Source organism: Thunnus thynnus, chromosome 5 (genome assembly GCF_963924715.1).
Source record: "Thunnus thynnus chromosome 5, fThuThy2.1, whole genome shotgun sequence".
In the NCBI taxonomy this organism is placed as follows: domain Eukaryota; kingdom Metazoa; phylum Chordata; class Actinopteri; order Scombriformes; family Scombridae; genus Thunnus; species Thunnus thynnus.
The window spans coordinates 35,688,756-35,711,828 of record NC_089521.1 but is presented as its reverse complement, the minus strand read 5'-3'; the positions used below and the strand labels follow the sequence as shown (position 1 = coordinate 35,711,828).

Sequence of the window (23,073 nt, the reverse complement as noted above, 5' to 3'; positions counted from 1 at the left end):
AGGGAGACGACCGCCGCAGAGAGGGGAGGGAGACGACCGTCACAAAGAGGGGAGGGAGACGACCGCCGCAGAGAGGGGAGGGAGACGACCGTCACAGTCATAGTGTTACACTCATTTGTTCACATGAAAAGTTACAGAAATAGTCGAGAATGACAAAGAAGATCAGGGAGAGAAGTTGAAACCCAGACTCCCTCCTCACCTTCACACAGCTGAACAATCACGGTGTGAAACGGGTGTGAATGTCAGCTTGTCTGTTTCGGAGAGTTACAGAAATGGCCATGCATGACCCCCCCTTATCCACCGTTGGGAAGGGAGTTTAATGGGCATTTCCACCCTCTGACAAGCATATCTGAAGGAATATACAACCACCTTTAGACCTGGATTACTGAGGGTCCTCAGAGTCAGGATCAGTTAAAGACACTTGTAGACAGTGTTCTTTCTGTCAGTCTCATGGTTTTCTTCCTCTCAGATCGTGCTGATGCCTCACTGTAAGAACTTGGAGATCTTCACGCCATCAGAGGGAGGAGACTCCAGCGGGAGCAGCGGCTGGGACACTTTTCAGCGTTATCGTTGTCTAGAGAACAGCCAGGGCGTCATCAAGTCTCCGATGACCGACATCTGCAGAAACTTCATCTTCAGCATCTCCGCCATGCTACACCAAGGAGCCAAAGGTACACCAGTCCACTTTATGCCTGCTGACTCCACCTTTACAATCTCACACTATCGTTTACAATTCTTTATGGTCCTTTATGAGCCTTTACTAACCCTTACCTGTCTTTACAGTTCTTTATGAGCCTTTATGAGCCATTACGAACCTTTACAAATCTTTGAGTCTTAACGAGCCATTATGAACCTTAAGGAGACTTTAAGGAGCAATATGAGGTTCAGTTTTAAGCCCTCTGTTGTTAAAATGAACCACAAGAATTCAAACTATGACCTGCTGACGTGTTCTTGAGCAAATTAAAACAGATCTGTTCTTTAGTGGCTTGTATGAGTCATTTAGAAGAACTCTAAATAATATTGATGTTAAGGTTGCACAAGTCGATTTCTGGATTTCATTTGCACAAATACTTCCATAAATTCCAAAATCCATGAAAGTTTGATGAATGTCACACTCGCATGAACAAACCTGATGGAGTTGTAGGTGACGATGATGGAAATGGTCCTGCATGAGATCTGATGAGTCTCTGCTCTGCTGCTCAACTCTGACCCTTGACCTCTGTGGAATGAGAGTAGGAAGGAGGAATCCCCCTCAGGGTTTATTAAAACCTGGTTCTGCCACTCAGAGGATCAGAACAGATTCAGTTTATTTGATCTGTTTCAAGACTAAATATCACTGCAGACAGTCTCAATCACTTCAAATATTTTTGTTGGAGAAATGATGCAGGTCAGAGCTTGTGTTTGATTGGTTTAAAGAGGAGCTGCAGGTCAGCTGATCCTGTTGTATGGTTTAAACATCTCTCTCATCACATCGTCTTCTCTGAAATAAAGTCTGACTGCTGCTGAACATCTTCTGATCTCTGCCCTCTTCTCTTCAGTGGTTACATTATTTCTTTCTTTCTTTTCCTTCCTTTTGTTTCCGTTAATCTTCTCAGCATCACAGTTTCCGTCATGTTGATCCTCGACATCCAGTTTCACATCTAGAACAAGACTCAACGAGTTTCCTCTTCACATTCCAGAAACATCGTCACACCTCTCAGCTCATAAATTTGTCATCAGCGCTCACAGGATCTGTGGCTGTGAAGGAGAGTTTATTGTCGTCTTTGTATTGTTTAACATCTGTCCTGTGTTTGACTTCATTTCCCAGAATGCCAGTGTGACCCTCAGGGCTCTCTGAGTACTGTGTGTGATCCCAACGGGGGTCAGTGTCAATGTCGACCCAATGTGGTGGGCAGGAACTGTGACAGATGTGCTCCGGCTACATTCCAGTTCGGACCCAACGGCTGCAGAGGTAATCACGTGATTTATAATCAATACATACTGATAATTATCATTAAGATATGCATGTATGATCGACAATGACAACATTCTGTATTTGTGCTCCGGCTACATTCCGGTTTGCAGAAGAGAACAGCTGCAGAGGTTCAGTCACAATCATATATAATAGGACTTATGACTATTATCAATATACAGTATCAATCAAATGTTTGGTGTCCAAACTTTTATATATATATATACAGTACTGTGCAAAAGTTTTAGACACTAAAAGTAAAGTGAGGATGCTCACAAAAATAATTCCATTAGGCTAATAGTTTTTATTTATCAATTAACTTCATACAAAGTGCAGAAAAGACAAGAAACCTCAATGAAATCAATATCTGGTGTGACCATGCTTTGCCTTTAAAACAACACCGGCATTCCTCGGTACACCTGCACACAGTTTTTCATGGTACTGGTCAGGTTGGTTGGAGAACTAGTTTCAGTTGTTCTGTGGATTCAGGCGTCTCAGCTGCTTCTGTCTCTTCATGTTAATCCCAGACTGACTCCATGATGTTGAGATCAAGGCTCTGTGGGGGCCGAACCATCTGTTGCAGGACTCCTTGTTCTTCTTGTCACTGAAGATGGTTCTTTATGACTCTGACTGTATGTTTGTGGTCGATGTCATGCTGCAGAATAAATTTGGAGCCCTTCAGACATCTCCCTGCATAATAGATAAGAATCTGAATATCTCAAGTGCCGAAAATTTTTGCACAGTACCCTATATATATATATATACATATATATATATGCACATATACACACACACACACATATATATATATATGTGTGTGTGTGTGTGTGTGTGTGTGTGTATATATTGATTGACTTAATGACAGAATCTCTTGTGTAGAAAATAAGGATGTTGAAGAGGTCAGAAATAGTTGTTGATACGGTTAATTTCACTTTACCAACTCTCATCTCAAAAACAAGATGCACATCCACCAAATAAATCTGTGCTTCAGTCTGACTCAAGGTTTAGGAGGAGAAAGACACATGAACATGAATGTGGAAGGTTAATAAGTAGTACACAGTAATGTATTGGATATCATGCTTGTCCCCCTGATGATGTCTTTATAATTTCAGTTATCCTACAGTCATGAACCATTAAAACAGTGTGGGTTTATGGTTTTTGTGTTTGCAGCATGTGAGTGTGACCCTCAGGGTTCACAGAGTCCGTTCTGCGATCAGCTGACCGGTCAGTGTGTCTGTGTTTCGGGAGCATACGGTCGTCAGTGTGACCGATGTCTGCCGGGCCACTGGGGCTTCCCTGCCTGCCGACCCTGCTCCTGTAATGGACACACCGAGGACTGCGACACCCACACCGGACGCTGCCTCGACTGCAGGGACCACAGCACAGGATACAGCTGTGAGAGGTGAGTCACAACTGTCATATAACACTGATAAACTGGGGACTAGTTGCAGAGGTCTGGGGTCCGGTTGCCAGATTCTGGGGTCCGGTTGCCAGATTCTGGGGTCTGGTTGCCAGAGTCTGGGGTCCGGTTGCCAGATTCTGGGGTCTGGTTGCCAGAGTCTGGGGTCCGGTTGCCAGATTCTGGGGTCTAGTTGCCAGATTCTGGGGTCTGGTTGCCAGATTCTGGGGTCTGGTTGCCAGATTCTGGGGTCTAGTTGCCAGATTCTGGGGTCTAGTTGCCAGATTCTGGGGTCCGGTTGCCTGAATCCTCCGGATGTACAGGAGGAATCTACAGGAGCTTCTACTGCCGTGTTTTCTCAGAGCAACAGTTCATCACTCAGGGTCCTCACCATCTGAGCTGACATCACTACAGTGTTGTCATGGTGATGGACAAGTCCTGACCCGGGCATCCTTTCCCCTGCGTGAGCACCAGCTCAGTCCAGGTGGAGCTTCAGGTGAAGCTTTGTTGCTTTGAGCAGCAGGTGGTTGCTTCTGTATCCAACATGTTCATGTGCAGCTTGAACGGCTCGTTCAGGTGTGACAGGGACGCAGCACTTGTAATGTTGATGTCATCTTAAAGAAACTGAATCTTCATTTAACAGTTCTCCTCATCACTTCCTGTCTCACCTCTGATCAGGTGTCTAGATGGTTACTATGGTGACCCGGTGCTGGGGTCAGGTGACCACTGTCGTCCCTGTATGTGTCCTGACGGCCCGGGCAGCCTGCGCCAGTTTGCAGGAAGTTGTTACCGCGGCGACGACTCCCAGCAGGCCATCTGTGTCTGCAACACTGGATATAGAGGTAAAAAACTTTATTAACACTGAGGTGAATACAGAGGTTAAACTTTGTTAAAGGTGACATTTTATACTCCTTTTCAGTAAGTTAATATAGCTCTGTGAGGTCCCCAAAACATGTCTTTGAAGTTTTTTTGCTGAAAATACCACTGAGATTATGCGTTCTAGCAACGCCTCCATGCCCCTCTGTTCCAGTCCTGTTCTCCATGGGCTGTTTCTGTGTGTTTGCAAATGAGCTGCAGCTCCTCACTCTGGAAACAGGCGTGAATCTCCGGCCACATGACTACAACAAGAGAGACGGAGGGCCGTTGACAGTATTCATATTCATACTGGAACTGCAACGGAGCTGCAGTAGTGTCACTAATACTAGTATAACGTTAATGCTAAGTGTATCTGAGGATCAGAATGGACGTGGCCCACAGTGAGCCACTTTATGGTCTGAGCAAGTTAGTTGCTCCTTGCTAATCAAAGTTACACAATGTTACCAGCAAAAGAAGTCCTGCAGTTTGACCATTTCTTTTTCACACATGTATTGTTACCTGCATGGCATGTCTATCAAGAACATTTACAGCAGCAACACACACATACAATTTACAATTTCATTTAGTAGACGCTTTTATCCAAAGTGACGTACATCTGAGAGTTGATACAACACAAGCAGGGATCTAGTCATAGAGAGAGCACAACGCAAATAAGTGCCATAAAGCTAAGTTCACGTCTAACAGGATGTAGGTGCCAACACATACCGGCGAGGACCATGGATCAGAACAGGCTAACATGTAACAACAAAGCTAGCTGAAAAAAACACCATCCAACCTACTACAGTCAGTATTTAGTTGGCTTCAAATGAGGCTTAACGTTCACACAGTTTCTCTTTACTGTCCCTCAATATTACAACATTAGTCCATTATCGCTAGCCATATTAGCCGTGCAACATGCTAACGCCAAGTTCAACAGGCTAAATAAAGTAAAACAGCATAAAACTTGGCAAAACTTACAGCTTCCAAGTTTGAGGTCAGTGCATATTTTTTCTTTTTGTGACCTTTAACACTGAGGTGAATACAGAAGTTAGATTTAATTAACACTGAGGTGAATACGGAAAGTATTTTTTAAAGCAGAAACAGGATAAAACATCAGATGTGAAACAACATGAAGAATATTTAACGTGAGTTCAGCCTCAGGACTCGTTCTCTGGGTTTCTGTTGGAGTCAAACAGCTGCTGCAGAGACAAACAGGGTTTTAATTTAAAGAGAAGCAGCTTTGTGATGTAAACAGAGGCTGAGTGCAGGAATGTGATGTGACTGCAGGTCTGTAATTACGGTGGGAAATAAGATGTTGAGATTTAAATCAGCTGCTGACAGACGCATGAATCACCAACTTTCGCCTTTTGTTTCCAAGTCAAATATTCTACTGACATAAATGGTAAATGGACTGCATTTATATATATACTCTTTCTAGTCTTCTGACCATTCAAAGCACTTTTACACTACATGTCACATTCACCCATTCATACACTGATGGCTGCCATACAAGGTGCCATCTGCTCATCAGGAGGATCTAATCATTCACACACACACCGCTGAATTTAGCCTTCGGGAGCAATTTGGGGTTCAGTATCTTGTCCGAGGACACTTCAACATGCAGTGTGGAGGAGCCGGGGATCAAATCACCAATCTTCTGATTAGTGGATGATCCGCTCTACCTTCTGAGCCACAGACGCCGTATGTCAGAAGATCTCTACTTATTATCTCTACTTATTACTACTAAGATAGATAGATACTTCATTTGTCCCAATGGGGAAAATGGTTTACATCATAATCACAACGCATTTCATCACAACATCACAAAAGTCACCAACAGTCATCACAGTGGCAGCCTCAGCACTGTTGCCAATCTCAAAGCAACAAAAGAAGGTGTTGAACTGGTTTTCCATCTCCAGTCCCTCACAACCATGCAAGACAAGGGTAGGTTTTCCCCTTCCCTCATGTGGAACACTGGTCGTGGTTTTAATTCCCTGCCATGCCTCTCTGGGATTGCCGGATGCCAGAGAGGCCTCTATCCTTTGTTTTTGTCTTTTTATTTGTCTCTGTGTGTCCCTTCTAGCTGTTTCATCCTGGTTTCTAAAAGCTTTTTTCTTCTGAATTATAAGTTTCTTTAATTTGTTAGACACCCAAGGCTTATCATTAGGAAAGACTTTAAAGGTTTTAGTAGGTATCACAGTCTTCATAGAAACTGATGTAATCAGACACTGCTATAACCTGATCATAACATCAGGGCTATTAAAGACCTCCCATAATGTGCAGTGGGAATGTCCCAACAAAACCATCACGCTGTCGTTGTTCCACACTTTGACAAACCTTTTGTGAATCTTCTCCCTCTGTAGTAGCGTCTGATAGGGTTAGGTGGCCTTCTCCCTCTGTAGGGCATGTTAACACTGGGTTTTATTGATTTATAAGGGCCTCACTGGTTTTTTACCCCCTTACATTATTTCGTTGTTGTCTTTTAATGTATCAAACTTGCTCAAATGATTTGATTACGTTGCAGGTGTCTTGGAAGGTGAGCTTGGTAAATCCAGTTTTTCGCACTGTGCACCTGCAACTTGGAATAATATGCAGAACATTGTAAAGCTTACCTCATTTTTACCCTAAAGGCAATTTAAATTTTTAATTTCATCTTATTTCACTTCCAACTACTCTTGTTTTTAGCTGACTCATTTTCTTTAAATTTTAATTGTTTTTATGTATTTTATGTTTTAATATGTTAGTGTTTTTACTAATTTGTTTTTTATTTAAGTATCTTATCTGTGTTTCTTGGCGCCTAAGATGTGTTGTTTGTGTTTTTCTCAGCTATATTGTAAATGAGTTCTCTACCTCGATCTATTTCCGAGTGTAACTTGAGGAGGTTTCTACCGCTGGGAGCAGGGATGCAGTTCAGGCGTCTTTCACAGTTCCATAACACACATTGAAGGTCTTATTTTTCCTACTGGGGCAGTCAACATACTGATAGTATTTGGCAGAACAGTTATTAAAATTCCCAAGACTAAACTTGGATACATCAGGTGAAAGTATCTCAAGTTTCTGAGAGAGGTTTAAAATAATCTCTAATGTCTTATTGGGTGAATATATACCATGGTCAAGAGGAAACTCGCTGGGCAGATGGAAAGGTCGAAGACACACAGTAGCTCAATGTCAGGGCTACACAGGTGATCTCTCACCACAACTGTCTGACACCATTTGTCCCTGATGAGGAGACAGATGTTGACAGATGATGGGGTCTCGGTCAGTCCGGAACGCCGAGAAACCTGACGGCTCCACCTCGTTAGGCGCAAATTTACTGTCCAGCCAAGTCTCAGTGATCGGCAAGACACAGGTGCTCCAGTACTCATGCAGGTAGTGGATGTCGTCTGTCTTTGCTGTCGAGGACTGTGCGTTCGTGAGCGGGGTAGTAGGCAGGGCGAGTTTGTTAGAATTCATTCTAAGACAGTTTGGTATCGAGTCTACAACAGTTGAATAGTCTAGAGATATGTGGTTGCATAACAGTAACAGCTTGATCCCACCGGTCAGTTTTCAAAATTCCCAATCATATATCCACAATAAACACAATTAAAACAAATAAAGATAACGTTTCACTACATAGCCTACTTAGCCATAGTAGAAGGAAAAAATCAAGGAAAATGACCACGTCAACAAAATCTGAGCATGTCAACAAAATTTGGAAGTTTAGTTGCACTGCTGCTGCAGTAATTATGGTAGCCTACAGACGCTCGTTTGGCTTTGACTGGGCTGCTGTAAGTACTGTAGTAGCAGTGCAACTGAGTTTAAAAGGGGGATGGCTTGACCACAGCCAAAACGCTGAAACGCTTCCAGTTCGGAGGACAGAACAAAACCACGTCGCAGCCGGAACGCGACACAGAAGCACCTGGTCGGATCTTGATGTAAGACACACTGAAAGGATGTGAAGTGTCTGTAGTTGAAGCACTGAAAGGGTGTGAAGTGTCAGCTGAAGAGGTAGAGGTGACAGCAGCCGACACATCAGTCAATGTTTAAGCCATGAAAACAGTTGAAATTAAACGGTTTGTTGGACATGAACAATGTTTGTAAATCTGTCTCGTCCTCACCTGTTCTCTCCAGGTGCTCGCTGTGATGAGTGCTCTCCTGGTTACTATGGAAACCCCAGTGAGGTGGGGGGGCAGTGCCAGCCCTGTCAATGCAACAACAACATCGACATGTTGGACCCGGATTCCTGTGACGCCCGAACTGGCGAGTGTCTACGCTGCCTGTACCACAGCGAAGGCCCCGCCTGCCAGAGCTGCAAGCTGGGTTACTATGGCAACGCCCTGCTGCAGGACTGCAGGAGTGAGTACACTGGGTTACCGTGGCAACTGCAGAAAATCAATCAAACCTTGATTGAAGTTTCAGAATCTTGATGAAATCTCAACTGATGTAACCGTGAAATCCTGATGAATCTGGATCTGAGTCTCGACTCACATTTTGACAATATCTGAAAATAATTCTAATTACATTTTGATAGAAATCCGGAGGGAAAGTTCATAAAAATCTGTGTTGTTGTGTCCACAGAGTGTGTTTGTAACCAGCTGGGCAGCGATTCCTCCAGCTGTCCGGCATCTGGCGACTGTCACTGCGACCGCCGCAGCGGACAGTGTCACTGCTTTCCTAACGTGATCGGTCAGCACTGCGACCGCTGCGCGCCTGACACCTGGAACATGGCGAGCGGCCATGGCTGTCAGACCTGCGACTGCGACACCAAACATTCGTACGGGACGTCCTGCAATGAGGTGAGGAGACTGTAAAGAGCTGCTGATCTTTATCATGTTTTCTCAAGGTTTCAGATTTCATGACATGAAGTGAAAACGTTTGTTCAGCCGTTGTGTTCTCAGGGCTTCATTTACTGAATTTTCTTCTGACTTTAGTGAAATAAGAAACATCCTCAGAAAGGATTTTAAAGACTTTTTTGTAGCCCAACAAATGATTAAAGATGTGATGATGAAACTAAAACCTTGTTGAGAGTTTTCCAGCTGTGAGTCCTGCTTCAGTGAGTTCTGAACAGAAACTTTCTGACGGTTTTGTCCACAGATCAGCGGTCAGTGTTCCTGTCATCCTGGTTTTGGAGGAAGAACATGCAGCGAGTGTAGAGAGCTGTTCTGGGGAGACCCAGAGGTCGAATGTCACGGTACGTTCACTGTCATATGTTACAACATGTTACTGTTAGAATCTGAACGGGGTTTCCTGACGCGTGGGCTCAGTCGAACAGGAACATCCTGATGAACATGATGATGAAGAACTTGTGTCGTCCTCATCAGCGGCAAACTACTTCAATGTTTAGTTTGTGATCTGAGTCCTCCGCTGCCCCGCTGCATCGTGGGAACATTCCAGCTCCCAGCGTCCTCTGCTGCCACTTATATTAAGTCCAGATGTTCCCTGAGGCCTGTAGGCCTGTCGCCATGGTGACGGGACAGGAGATCTGTCTGAACCTCCAAATATCTACAAAGAGGCTTTGTTAGTGTGAAGCAGAGCTGAAGGAATCAATCGGCTGCTGAGTGAGAGAGGGGAAGTCAGAATGATGGAAGAAAAGAAAGAAAGAAAAAATAAGAACAAGAAACGAGCAGGAAAGACGAAGTATGATGAAGAGGGAAGGAAGGAAGAAGGGAAAGGAAAGATGAGAAAAACAAAGAATGAAAGGTGGAAAATGGAAAGAAAGACGTCGTTTCACATGTTTATTATGTTTATTTACTCTGAACAGTAAACTTCTCAAGTTCTGTCCTTTAAAATCAACATTTCTGTTATTGATCATTTTGTTTTAGATGAAGAAATCTCTCTTTATAAAACAAGGAAACTGTCTGTATGTATGTATATATGTATATATATATATACAGACAGACATATATATATGTATATATGTCTGTCTGTATATGTGTGTGTGTGTATGTATATATGTATATATTATGTATATATTTATGTTTGTATATATATGTATATATGTATGTACATATATATGTATATGTATGTATGTGTACATGTGTATATATAGTGGAACAAAGGCCCCGCTCAGTTAAACTGCCTGAGAGAGAAGAACGAGGTGGAGGCAGTAAAATCAACAAATGGAAGGATGTAAACTGCTTCTACGGTTCAACCTCAGTTTAGTCTCACTGGTGAACTTTCTGTCTGGATTAAAACCTTTTAATTTAATAAATCCTTATCGTTTCAATTGATACGTTTGTCAGTTGATACGTATATATGTGGTTCTTGAGAAATAATAAGTAATCGGCCTGTTCTGAACAGGCGTGTTTTGAAGGGGCTCTGCACTGGTATGAATAAACTCAGGTTATTCAGTTACCAGGAGGACGAGAACAGAACAGGAAACAACTTCATAAACACAGACTGACCCGTCCGTCCCTCTCAGTTTATTGTTGTGTCTGCAGCTGAAAGCAGCTTCAAGTCTGTTTAATAGAAACCAGATGTTAACACACACACACTGATGCTCAGCAGATGTTTGGTCTTCCTGTTAATGTTTTTACTGTAAATGAAAAGTTTTATCTGCACTGAAGAGAAAGCAGCAGACCTGTGACTGTCTCTGTGTGTCTCGTCAGCGTGTGACTGCGACGCTCGCGGCATCGCCGAGCAGCAGTGCAACAAAGCCACCGGTCACTGTGTGTGCGTGGAGGGCGTGTCCGGCCCGCGCTGTGACGTCTGTGCCCGAGGATTCTCCGGCACCTTCCCCGACTGCCGCCGCTGCCACCAGTGCTTCGCCGAATGGGACGCCGTCATCGGTCAGCTGACCAATCAGACGCACCGCCTCGTCAACAAGGTCAACACCATCAAAGCCAGCGGAGTCAGCGGGCCGTACAGGAAGTCCATTGACAGCATGGAGAGGAGCACCGCTGACATCCGGGTCATCCTGAACCAGAACCCCGCCTCCCAACCACTGAGTGAGATCCAAGAGCTGCTGCAGCAGGCCAGGTGAGATTATATTTAATCTGGAGAATAAACCTTCTTAGATGAATTTAGACATGATCTCTGACCTCTGTGTGTCCCTCAGTGACCTGATGGGGGCCCTGAGCCGGGCATTGAACCACACAGAGCAGACTCTGGTCCAGGTTCAGGAGGGGGACGGCCATGTGGACAGGAAACTGGACTCAGTGATATCAGATGCTCAGAAACTGGAGCGGACGGTTCAGGAGCTGCTGGACCAGGTTGAATTCATCAAGAACTCTGACATCAGAGGTGAGAGGTCAAACTGAAGGTCAAAGGTCAGAACACTAGCTGCTAGCATGCTGCTAAATAGGTTTAAAGAGGTCCAGCACCTGCGCTCTGCGGCCCCCTGTGAGCAGAGTTTGAAACTGAAATGTGCAGGATTCTTTAAGAACTTTGTTAGAATTTAACTAAACCTCTGAGCTGTTCCTACTTCCTGTCTGTTGCCAGGGGCGACCGACAGCATCACTAAGTACTTCCTGCAGTCTCAGGCAGCTGAAGCTCGAGCGAACGCCTCCACCATTGACCCTGACAGCCCGGTGGAAAGCTCTGCCCATCTACGGCAGCTCACAGAGGACAAGATAAACCAATCAGGAGACGAGTTCCTCAGGAGACACACTGAGCATGCTCAGAGACTGGACGACCTGGCAGGAGAGCTGCAGACTCTGGACCTATCAGAGCTTAGCCACAAGGTAGGAGACGCTGATGCAACAACAACACAAACAACACAAACAAACAAAGCAGCAGACGAGCAGATGTTTGATTTTATGGCAGCAGTTTACAGAATGACAGGAATCGTCAGTCGGCCCTTTATGAATCTCAGGCCTCATGTTGTGCTACATGTGAATATGTTGGATATTATTATTTTTATAATGTGTGTGAACTACTCAACACTACCTGAAGAGATTTCCCGGTTAGATTAACAAATAAATGATGTTCTATAAAGACTTTTTATCACAGAGAGCAAAGACTCAGTGAACTGAGTTGAAGTGAACATATATGTTGACATTGATCTCCAGCTTCCTCTGTGTGTTTTGATCAGACACACAGATTTCTGCGTCTTTAACTCTTCAATATTTAAGTTGTGGTGTGTTGTGGATCTCGCAGACCTGTGGCAGCCTGGCAGGTCAGGACTTGTGCTCGGCGTCCCCCTGTGGAGGTCTGGGCTGTGTGGACTCTGAAGGCGGGACCAGGTGTGGAGGGGACGGATGTGACGGTGTGGTGATGAAGGCTCGCAGCAGCTGGCAGAAAGCTCAGGACTCTGAACAGGAAATCCTCAGCGCCATGGAGGAAGTGGAGCGGCTCTCCAAGATGGTGAGTCTGATCTCTATGGTCCTGGTTCTGGTTCTGGTGAACTGTAGTGGATCTTCTCACCTGTTTTCTCCTTTAGGTGTCTGAGGCCAAACTGAAGGCAGACGAGGCGAAGCTGAGCGCTCACGACGTCCTCATGAAGACCAACAGAACCAAACAGAAAGTCGACCAGAGCAACGAGGAGCTGAGAAACCTCATCAGACAGATCAGAGACTTCCTCACACGTACGTCCTCACTTCCTGTTCACATGACTAAACATCACGTCTGAAATGTTACGACACGTATGTTCTCACTTCCTGTTGTGGGTTTTATTTTGTAGTCCTGTTTTCAACATCAGAACAAAAACAAACACAAAAAGTTCAGATGTTGATCAGAGATCAGAGCCAAGGAACAGATCCCAGTGAAACCAGTGGATCCAATCAGACACAATGAGTCATCCTGCTTGAACTGTGTGGCCAAAGCTTCATAAAAACGACAAGGTTGCCTTTCTGCAGACGAGGTCTTCAGACTCAGTGGTCCAACCTGTAACAGTGTGACCTGTCATTTCAGAGGATGCGGCGGACCTGGAGAGCATCGAGCTGGTGGCTAACGAGGTTCTGGCCATGCAGATGCCAACCACGCCGGCTCAGCTGCAGAACCTGACTGACGAGATCCGGCAGAAGGTCGGAGAGCTGGGACACGTGGGAGACATCTTGCAGCAGAGCGCTGACGACATCCAGAGAGCTGAGAACCTGTTGGACCAGGCTCGTCGAGCCAGGTGAGTCCCACCTGTTCATCCAGGACCGTTAACCTGCACTCACTTATCTCTGTTTTAGTCCGCTATGAGATCCAGCTGGTAGATCGGACTTTAACTCAAAACCCTCCACTGAAACATTCAGACCTATTTGTCTTCAAAAGACATGAATAGTCTTCAGTAACAAACTTCCTGTGTTCCAGTGAGGAGGCGGCGGATGTGAAGGACTCTGCAGAGAAGGTGAAACAAGCTCTGCAAGAAGCTCAGAGAGCTCAGACCGCCGCCAGCAGCGCCATCCAGCAGGCCACCGCAGACATCCGGAACACCAACAACCTGCTGTCCTCTGTCAGTCCTCCGTTACTTTACTGACGTCATGTTCAAACATATTCTAAACCTTTCAGTGAGCTACAGTAACGTTTACTTCACTGATTCACATCAGAAACATGAAGGTAACGTGTTGTCTGTCTGTGTTGCATGCAGGTGAAGTCGGAGACAGCAGATGCAGAGGTGAAGCTGAACAACGCCACCCAGAGGCTGCAACGGCTCGAGCAGGATGTGACACTGCTGAGAGACAAAACTCTGAATGCCACACTGAGTGCCGAACGGACCAATCAGGATGCAGCGAGCATCGGAAAGATGGCAGAGGAGGTCAAGAAGGTGAGTTTACCGTCTCAGAATGTAACCAATTAATCCGCGGCAGGGCGGCTCAGTGAACACACCTGCAGATTACCGCATTGTCCTGAATATAAAATACATACATTACATTTTAAAAAATGGCCATCGTCTTATTTTTGAGGACGAGATGATTACGTGCTCATAAGATCAGAGATTCTTGTTGAATGGAAAGAGTACCGCTGTAACACCGGCTCCTACAGAGAGTGATGCATTCTGGGTTGTTTGTAGGATTAATGTTGCTAGGCTAGCGAGTTTCTTCCAGTCTGTTAGACTCAGTCGGCACTGAAAGTGTTTGCTGGCTCAGTTTAACTTGTGTGACGTGTTTTTCTGCTGCAGAGAAAATAAATTCATGACGAGTGAAAATGAGTCAAAAGTGTCTTTTGACGTCTCTGCTGCAGAAATGTTTTGGGGTTTGAATCATCTGTCAAGCAGCCAAGAAATACTGTTGTCACAGATGACGAGGAGCTCAAAACCACCGGAGAAAATAACTTTGATACGTCAGGAGTGCAACTGATAAAGTTACACAAATGTTGGATTTACGTTCTTTTTTAATGCAAAAACAGCTGTTGGAAAAGGAAGAGTCGTCTAATAATCACGGTGTTCTTATGTTTGGGCCAATATGATATTTAAGCGTTTCCAGTTTCTGTTGACCAGTTGTTGTTGTTGTTGTTGTTGTTGTTGTTGTTGTTAGTCTTCTTCTTGGTCTTCTTCTTCTACAAGTTAAGGTCAAAAAGAATAAACCCAAATGTCATGAATCTGTGTGTGTTTAGGACCTGGACTCTGAGCTGAAGGATAAGTACACCACTGTGGAGCAGCTGATTGGCCAGAAGGCAGGGGGTGTGGCCGACGCCAAGAAGAGGGCGGAGTCACTGCAGCAGGAAGCTAAAGAGCTGCTGCTGCAGGCCAGCAAAAAGCTGCAGCTGCTGAAAGGTGACATCACACTGACATCACATCTTCACCCTGAGAATGTCCCATCTGGACACAACAGTCCTCCGTTAGACTAGAAGTTCAATAGTTCCAGTTACTGCAACAACTGTTGTTAAACAAGAAATAGTTCCAGTCACTGCACTGACTGTTAAACAAGAAATAGTTCCAGTCACTGCAACAACTGTTGTTAAACAAGAAATAGTTCCAGTCACTGCAACAACTGTTGTTAAACAAGAAATAGTTCCAGTCACTGCACTGACTGTTAAACAAGAAATAGTTCCAGTCACTGCAACAACTGTTGTTAAACAAGAAATAGTTCCAGTCACTGCACTGACTGTTAAACAAGAAATAGTTCCAGTCACTGCAACAACTGTTGTTAAACAAGAAATAGTTCCAGTTACTGCAACAACTATTGTTCAACAAGAAATAGTTCCAGTCACTGCACTGACTGTTGTTAAACAAGAAATAGTTCCAGTCACTGCAACAACTATTGTTCAACAAGAAATAGTTCCAGTTACTGCACTGACTGTTGTTAAACAAGAAATAGTTCCAGTCACTGCACTGACTGTTGTTAAACAAGAAATAGTTCCAGTCACTGCACTGACTGTTGTTAAACAAGAAATAGTTCCAGTCACTGCACTGACTGTTGTTAAACAAGAAATAGTTCCAGTCACTGCACTGACTGTTGTTAAACAAGAAATAGTTCCAGTCACTGCACTGACTGTTGTTAAACAAGAAATAGTTCCAGTCACTGCACTGACTGTTGTTAAACAAGAAATAGTTCCAGTCACTGCACTGACTGTTAAACAAGAAATAGTTCCAGTCACTGCAACAACTGTTGTTAAACAAGAAATAGTTCCAGTTACTGCAACAACTGTTGTTAAACAAGAAATAGTTCCAGTCACTGCACTGACTGTTAAACAAGAAATAGTTCCAGTCACTGCAACAACTATTGTTAAACAAGAAATAGTTCCAGTCACTGCAACAACTATTGTTAAACAAGAAATAGTTCCAGTTACTGCAACAACTATTGTTAAACAAGAAATAGTTCCAGTCACTGCACTGACTGTTGTTAAACAAGAAATAGTTCCAGTCACTGCACTGACTGTTGTTAAACAAGAAATAGTTCCAGTTACTGCACTGACTGTTGTTAAACAAGAAATAGTTCCAGTCACTGCAACAACTATTGTTAAACAAGAAATAGTTCCAGTTACTGCAACAACTATTGTTAAACAAGAAATAGTTCCAGTCACTGCAACAACTGTTGTTAAACAAGAAATAGTTCCAGTCACTGCAACAACTGTTGTTAAACAAGAAATAGTTCCAGTCACTGCAACAACTATTGTTCAACAAGAAATAGTTCCAGTCACTGCACTGACTGTTGTTAAACAAGAAATAGTTCCAGTCACTGCACTGACTGTTGTTAAACAAAAAATAGTTCCAGTCACTGCACTGACTGTTGTTAAACAAGAAATAGTTCCAGTTACTGCAACAACTATTGTTAAACAAGAAATAGTTCCAGTCACTGCAACAACTGTTGTTAAACAAGAAATAGTTCCAGTTACTGCAACAACTGTTGTTAAACAAGAAATAGTTCCAGTCACTGCACTGACTGTTAAACAAGAAATAGTTCCAGTCACTGCAACAACTATTGTTAAACAAGAAATAGTTCCAGTCACTGCAACAACTATTGTTAAACAAGAAATAGTTCCAGTTACTGCAACAACTATTGTTAAACAAGAAATAGTTCCAGTCACTGCACTGACTGTTGTTAAACAAGAAATAGTTCCAGTCACTGCACTGACTGTTGTTAAACAAGAAATAGTTCCAGTTACTGCACTGACTGTTGTTAAACAAGAAATAGTTCCAGTCACTGCAACAACTATTGTTAAACAAGAAATAGTTCCAGTTACTGCAACAACTATTGTTAAACAAGAAATAGTTCCAGTCACTGCACTGACTGTTAAACAAGAAATAGTTCCAGTCACTGCAACAACTGTTGTTAAACAAGAAATAGTTCCAGTCACTGCAACAACTGTTGTTAAACAAGAAATAGTTCCAGTCACTGCAACAACTATTGTTCAACAAGAAATAGTTCCAGTTACTGCACTGACTGTTGTTAAACAAGAAATAGTTCCAGTCACTGCACTGACTGTTGTTAAACAAGAAATAGTTCCAGTCACTGCACTGACTGTTGTTAAACAAGAAATAGTTCCAGTCACTGCACTGACTGTTGTTAAACAAGAAATAGTTCCAGTCACTGCACTGACTGTTGTTAAACAAGAAATAGTTCCAGTCACTGCACTGACTGTTGTTAAACAAGAAATAGTTCCAGTCACTGCACTGACTGTTGTTAAACAAGAAATAGTTCCAGTCACTGCACTGACTGTTGTTAAACAAGAAATAGTTCCAGTCACTGCACTGACTGTTAAACAAGAAATAGTTCCAGTCACTGCAACAACTGTTGTTAAACAAGAAATAGTTCCAGTTACTGCAACAACTGTTGTTAAACAAGAAATAGTTCCAGTCACTGCACTGACTGTTAAACAAGAAATAGTTCCAGTCACTGCAACAACTATTGTTAAACAAGAAATAGTTCCAGTCACTGCAACAACTATTGTTAAACAAGAAATAGTTCCAGTTACTGCAACAACTATTGTTAAACAAGAAATAGTTCCAGTCACTGCACTGACTGTTGTTAAACAAGAAATAGTTCCAGTCACTGCACTGACTGTTGTTAAACAAGAAATAGTTCCAGTTACTGCACTGACTGTTGTTAAACAAGAAATAGTTCCAGTCACTGCAACAACTATTGTTAAACAAGAAATAGTTCCAGTTACTGCAACAACTATTGTTAAACAAGAAATAGTTCCAGTCACTGCAACAACTGTTGTTAAACAAGAAATAGTTCCAGTCACTGCAACAACTGTTGTTAAACAAGAAATAGTTCCAGTCACTGCAACAACTATTGTTCAACAAGAAATAGTTCCAGTCACTGCACTGACTGTTGTTAAACAAGAAATAGTTCCAGTCACTGCACTGACTGTTGTTAAACAAAAAATAGTTCCAGTCACTGCACTGACTGTTGTTAAACAAGAAATAGTTCCAGTTACTGCAACAACTATTGTTAAACAAGAAATAGTTCCAGTCACTGCAACAACTGTTGTTAAACAAGAAATAGTTCCAGTTACTGCAACAACTGTTGTTAAACAAGAAATAGTTCCAGTCACTGCACTGACTGTTAAACAAGAAATAGTTCCAGTCACTGCAACAACTATTGTTAAACAAGAAATAGTTCCAGTCACTGCAACAACTATTGTTAAACAAGAAATAGTTCCAGTTACTGCAACAACTATTGTTAAACAAGAAATAGTTCCAGTCACTGCACTGACTGTTGTTAAACAAGAAATAGTTCCAGTCACTGCACTGACTGTTGTTAAACAAGAAATAGTTCCAGTTACTGCACTGACTGTTGTTAAACAAGAAATAGTTCCAGTCACTGCAACAACTATTGTTAAACAAGAAATAGTTCCAGTTACTGCAACAACTATTGTTAAACAAGAAATAGTTCCAGTCACTGCACTGACTGTTAAACAAGAAATAGTTCCAGTCACTGCAACAACTGTTGTTAAACAAGAAATAGTTCCAGTCACTGCAACAACTGTTGTTAAACAAGAAATAGTTCCAGTCACTGCAACAACTATTGTTCAACAAGAAATAGTTCCAGTCACTGCACTGACTGTTGTTAAACAAGAAATAGTTCCAGTCACTGCACTGACTGTTGTTAAACAAAAAATAGTTCCAGTCACTGCACTGACTGTTGTTAAACAAGAAATAGTTCCAGTTACTGCAACAACTATTGTTAAACAAGAAATAGTTCCAGTCACTGCACTGACTGTTAAACAAGAAATAGTTCCAGTCACTGCAACAACTATTGTTAAACAAGAAATAGTTCCAGTCACTGCAACAACTGTTGTTAAACAAGAAATAGTTCCAGTCACTGCAACAACTATTGTTCAACAAGAAATAGTTCCAGTCACTGCACTGACTGTTGTTAAACAAGAAATAGTTCCAGTCACTGCACTGACTGTTGTTAAACAAAAAATAGTTCCAGTCACTGCACTGACTGTTGTTAAACAAGAAATAGTTCCAGTTACTGCAACAACTATTGTTAAACAAGAAATAGTTCCAGTCACTGCAACAACTATTGTTCAACAAGAAATAGTTCCAGTCACTGCACTGACTGTTGTTAAACAAGAAATAGTTCCAGTCACTGCACTGACTGTTGTTAAACAAGAAATAGTTCCAGTCACTGCACTGACTGTTGTTAAACAAGAAATAGTTCCAGTCACTGCACTGACTGTTGTTAAACAAGAAATAGTTCCAGTCACTGCACTGACTGTTAAACAAGAAATAGTTCCAGTCACTGCAACAACTGTTGTTAAACAAGAAATAGTTCCAGTTACTGCAACAACTGTTGTTAAACAAGAAATAGTTCCAGTCACTGCACTGACTGTTAAACAAGAAATAGTTCCAGTCACTGCAACAACTATTGTTAAACAAGAAATAGTTCCAGTTACTGCAACAACTATTGTTAAACAAGAAATAGTTCCAGTCACTGCACTGACTGTTGTTAAACAAGAAATAGTTCCAGTCACTGCAACAACTATTGTTAAACAAGAAATAGTTCCAGTCACTGCACTGACTGTTGTTAAACAAAAAATAGTTCCAGTCACTGCAACAACTATTGTTAAACAAGAAATAGTTCCAGTCACTGCAACAACTATTGTTAAACAAGAAATAGTTCCAGTCACTGCACTGACTGTTGTTAAACAAGAAATAGTTCCAGTCACTGCACTGACTGTTGTTAAACAAGAAATAGTTCCAGTTACTGCACTGACTGTTGTTAAACAAGAAATAGTTCCAGTCACTGCAACAACTATTGTTAAACAAGAAATAGTTCCAGTTACTGCAACAACTATTGTTAAACAAGAAATAGTTCCAGTCACTGCACTGACTGTTAAACAAGAAATAGTTCCAGTCACTGCAACAACTGTTGTTAAACAAGAAATAGTTCCAGTCACTGCAACAACTGTTCAATAAGCAATAGTTCTTAAAAAACTTCCTGTTTCCTGTTGCAGATCTGGAGAAGTCGTATGACGACAACCAGCGGACTCTAGAGGTGAAAGCAGAGCAGCTGGTGGAGCTGGAGGCAGCAGTGAAGGAGCTGCTGCAGCAGATCAGCAACAAGGTGACCGTCTACAGCACCTGTCTGTTCTAGGTCAAAGGTCACCTGTCTGTTCTATGGTCACAGGTCACTTCTACAGCCAATCAGAGGTGTGATCACTGCCCTCATAGTTCCTCTGTGACCTGAAACAGGCAAAGAAGAAAAAGACCAAAAGTTAAATATTTTAATTCCAAAATTAAACGCTTGTGTCTGAATGAAACCAAATATTTTATTTCATTTTATTTCTCTAATGATCTCACTCTTACAAAGATACTGAACATTTAATCAACAGCTAATTTCCAAAGTGGACATTTTAAGTTTTGCATGTCTCAGTGTTCGTCTGAAAGAAACATTCAGGTCAGATTGTGATTGGAAAACAAGCTGAAACTGATCGAAGTGATCAGACATGGATGAATTTAATTGGTCGGTTTATCAAATGAGAAATAACACGATAATCAGACGTTCAGTGTATGTTTGAAATGTGTTGAATGTCTTCGTGAATGTAATGAAATCCAAATAACTGACTTTCACTAATAGTTTAAATGTCTGAATGTTGAACCATGTGACTGCAACAGTTTTTACTTCCTGTTTTGTTTTGGGGTTTTTTCTACGTGGCCAAAACTTTGAACCCAAAATGATTTTTAATAAAAAGTTCTGGTTGAAATGACACCGAGTGCGTTGATTCACCAGGTTACATGTCTGTTCATGTCTTCAGATAGTTTGTTTTATTTCTCTTAGAGCTGAAAGGAGTTTAGTTTGTTTTACTAAAATCATTTCAAATGTCATCTGTAAAACTACACAGTAAACAGAATAATTACCTCACTGCCAGTTTCATGTCAGATTACAGCAAAGAATCAATCATGCTCCAATTAATAATCAATATTCACAGCAAATAAATGTAAAATCTAACCATCAAATATAAATATCAATATCTAACAATGTCCAAAAGTCCAAAACAGTTGAAATACAACTCCATCATTTTTTATCTTAAGGTCTATTCCACCAGACAAAAGACATAAATCCACCAGCTTCCAGTCAGAACATGAAACTTTAAAGCCCGACAGCAGCTGGACACATAGGTCAAAGGTCATCAGGGACAGTCCCTCAACAGAAGTCAGAAAACTTAAAAAAGTTATTATTAAACATTTGAAATGAGCAAATAAATTAGTTTGAACTTGTTGAGTTGATATGAAATTAAGTTAAGATATTTTCTGTCCTGATCAGCTGCAACACACTGATACAAGCCAACGAGTGTAAGAAGAACCAATCAAATGACAGGATTCATGAGTGACTGGCTGGGCAGCCAATCAGAACCCACACAGCGAGGCTGTTACTGTTTGTATGGGAAACTGAATTTACAACAGAGTTACAGAGAAAACAGGATAAAAGATTTTTGACTCAGACGTCACAAAAAGTAAAAATGCTCGCGGTTTTAGCTCAGATGAGTTTAATGGCCTCACAGTTTCAGGGTGTCCAGATATACACTAAAGGGGCTTTAAATACATGTAAGTTTGTTTTTTGGTTTGAGAACTTGCTGGTGTGAACTTAATATTTGGACATTTTTATTGGATCTTCTCAGCTCAAAATGCTATGAGTCAATGTGGAGACATTACTTTTTTCATTGATGCTGCTTTCCAGTAGCCTTCCACCAATGTACAGTTACTCTCCTTCAACTGGTGAATATATATTCCCATAAATCAAGAGCAGGTTTACAACATATACATCACTGTCTTTGAAATAATAATTTCCTTCTCTAACAAACACATGCTTCTTTAAAACCAACAGTTATGCTTCTCTGAACAAAGTTCATTGTGTCCATTGTGAGTCAAAACATTTTAGATTAAACAGATGAATTAAAGTCTCATCACATCTTCCACAATAATCACACAAAGTATCCAAGTCTAGTTTATTAAAGTGAACGCTGACCAGCGATTCACGTCTTCTGCATACTTTCACTGACAGAAATCATTCAAATATCAAAATGTTCAGCTCTTTAAGGACATTTATATTATTTCTTTTCATCTTTCTAGCATATTTCAGTTCATACTTCATGGACAGGTGTCTCATGTGGAAATGCTTAATATATTACAACATGGGACCAATAGTGCCACCATGTGGTCATGTGTGTTTGGCTTCAGAAATTCAAGTTTCAAGATGCTTGAAACTGGATTATTTGTCTCTAAAGCTCCGGGTCTGAAAAGTGAAGCCAATGTGGAAGTGCCTTAAACCTGCATTCTCTCTAACGGCCAGCAGGGGGCAACTCCACTGGCTGCAAAAACAAGTCTGATTGTATGGAAGTCTATGAGAAAATTATCCTACTTCTCTCCTGATTTATTACCTCAGTAAACACTTTCCTAATGAGTTTATGGTCTCAACTAGTATCACTCATTCCAGGTCACAGTTGCCTGGCTCACATTCTCCTACAGTAGTATCCACAGACAGAGATGTTGCAGGCACTTACACACAAAGGCTCCAGTCGGAGCCCACAGAGACAATTTGTTAACCATAGGGAGACAAGCAGCAGAAACTTAACGACACGGGTTCAACAAGTGGACCCGATGGGTTGGTTAGGCCTCAGTTTGCCATCTGAAGTATGTACTGGCACCTGATGACTGTAGTTTCTTGCAGAATTAGCTCCCATTGCTAAAAAATGTTAAAAACAAGCCAGATTTATGCTGGCCTTGGCTGGCTGTCCAAATCGAGAACATAACTTAAAATCTGAGCACCTGATTATTAAAACCTTGTTCCTAGTTAAAAGCTCATGGTTAAAAACAGCCAGTACCTGAAAATATAACGTAAAATGTGGCTTAAAAACTGGATAAACTGTCAGGTTATGACAGAGCCTCTCACGGGTATACACAACGCCGACGCTAACAATGCCGGAAGTCCTCTGTCAGGATTAAAGTAAAATAGACAATAAAGCAGCGTATGCTTTAGGGCGGGGCTACGTTGTGATTGACAAGTCGCTACCATGGTGACAACGTTGATTACGTAACGTAACCATGGTGTAGTGTAGGCGTAGGTGC

General features: G+C 42.0%; 1 protein-coding gene across 1 annotated transcript in view; it reads left to right on the top strand.

The window, feature by feature from the left end:
• lamb1a (laminin, beta 1a) overlaps positions 1–20,714 on the top strand; it is a 41,213-nt gene extending 20,499 nt beyond the window's left edge. The window contains exons 17-33 of the mRNA XM_067591048.1: positions 470–671; positions 1,808–1,951; positions 3,122–3,353; positions 4,029–4,192; positions 8,316–8,540; positions 8,763–8,980; positions 9,279–9,375; positions 10,793–11,162; positions 11,242–11,426; positions 11,625–11,866; positions 12,282–12,488; positions 12,565–12,709; positions 13,035–13,242; positions 13,422–13,563; positions 13,699–13,875; positions 14,664–14,823; positions 19,962–20,714. Coding sequence (XP_067447149.1) covers positions 470–671; positions 1,808–1,951; positions 3,122–3,353; positions 4,029–4,192; positions 8,316–8,540; positions 8,763–8,980; positions 9,279–9,375; positions 10,793–11,162; positions 11,242–11,426; positions 11,625–11,866; positions 12,282–12,488; positions 12,565–12,709; positions 13,035–13,242; positions 13,422–13,563; positions 13,699–13,875; positions 14,664–14,823; positions 19,962–20,101 — 3,258 coding nt within the window. The 3' untranslated portion in view covers positions 20,102–20,714. The remainder of the gene's footprint in view (positions 1–469; positions 672–1,807; positions 1,952–3,121; positions 3,354–4,028; positions 4,193–8,315; positions 8,541–8,762; positions 8,981–9,278; positions 9,376–10,792; positions 11,163–11,241; positions 11,427–11,624; positions 11,867–12,281; positions 12,489–12,564; positions 12,710–13,034; positions 13,243–13,421; positions 13,564–13,698; positions 13,876–14,663; positions 14,824–19,961) is intronic.
• The last annotated feature ends 2,359 nt before the right edge of the window (positions 20,715–23,073 follow it).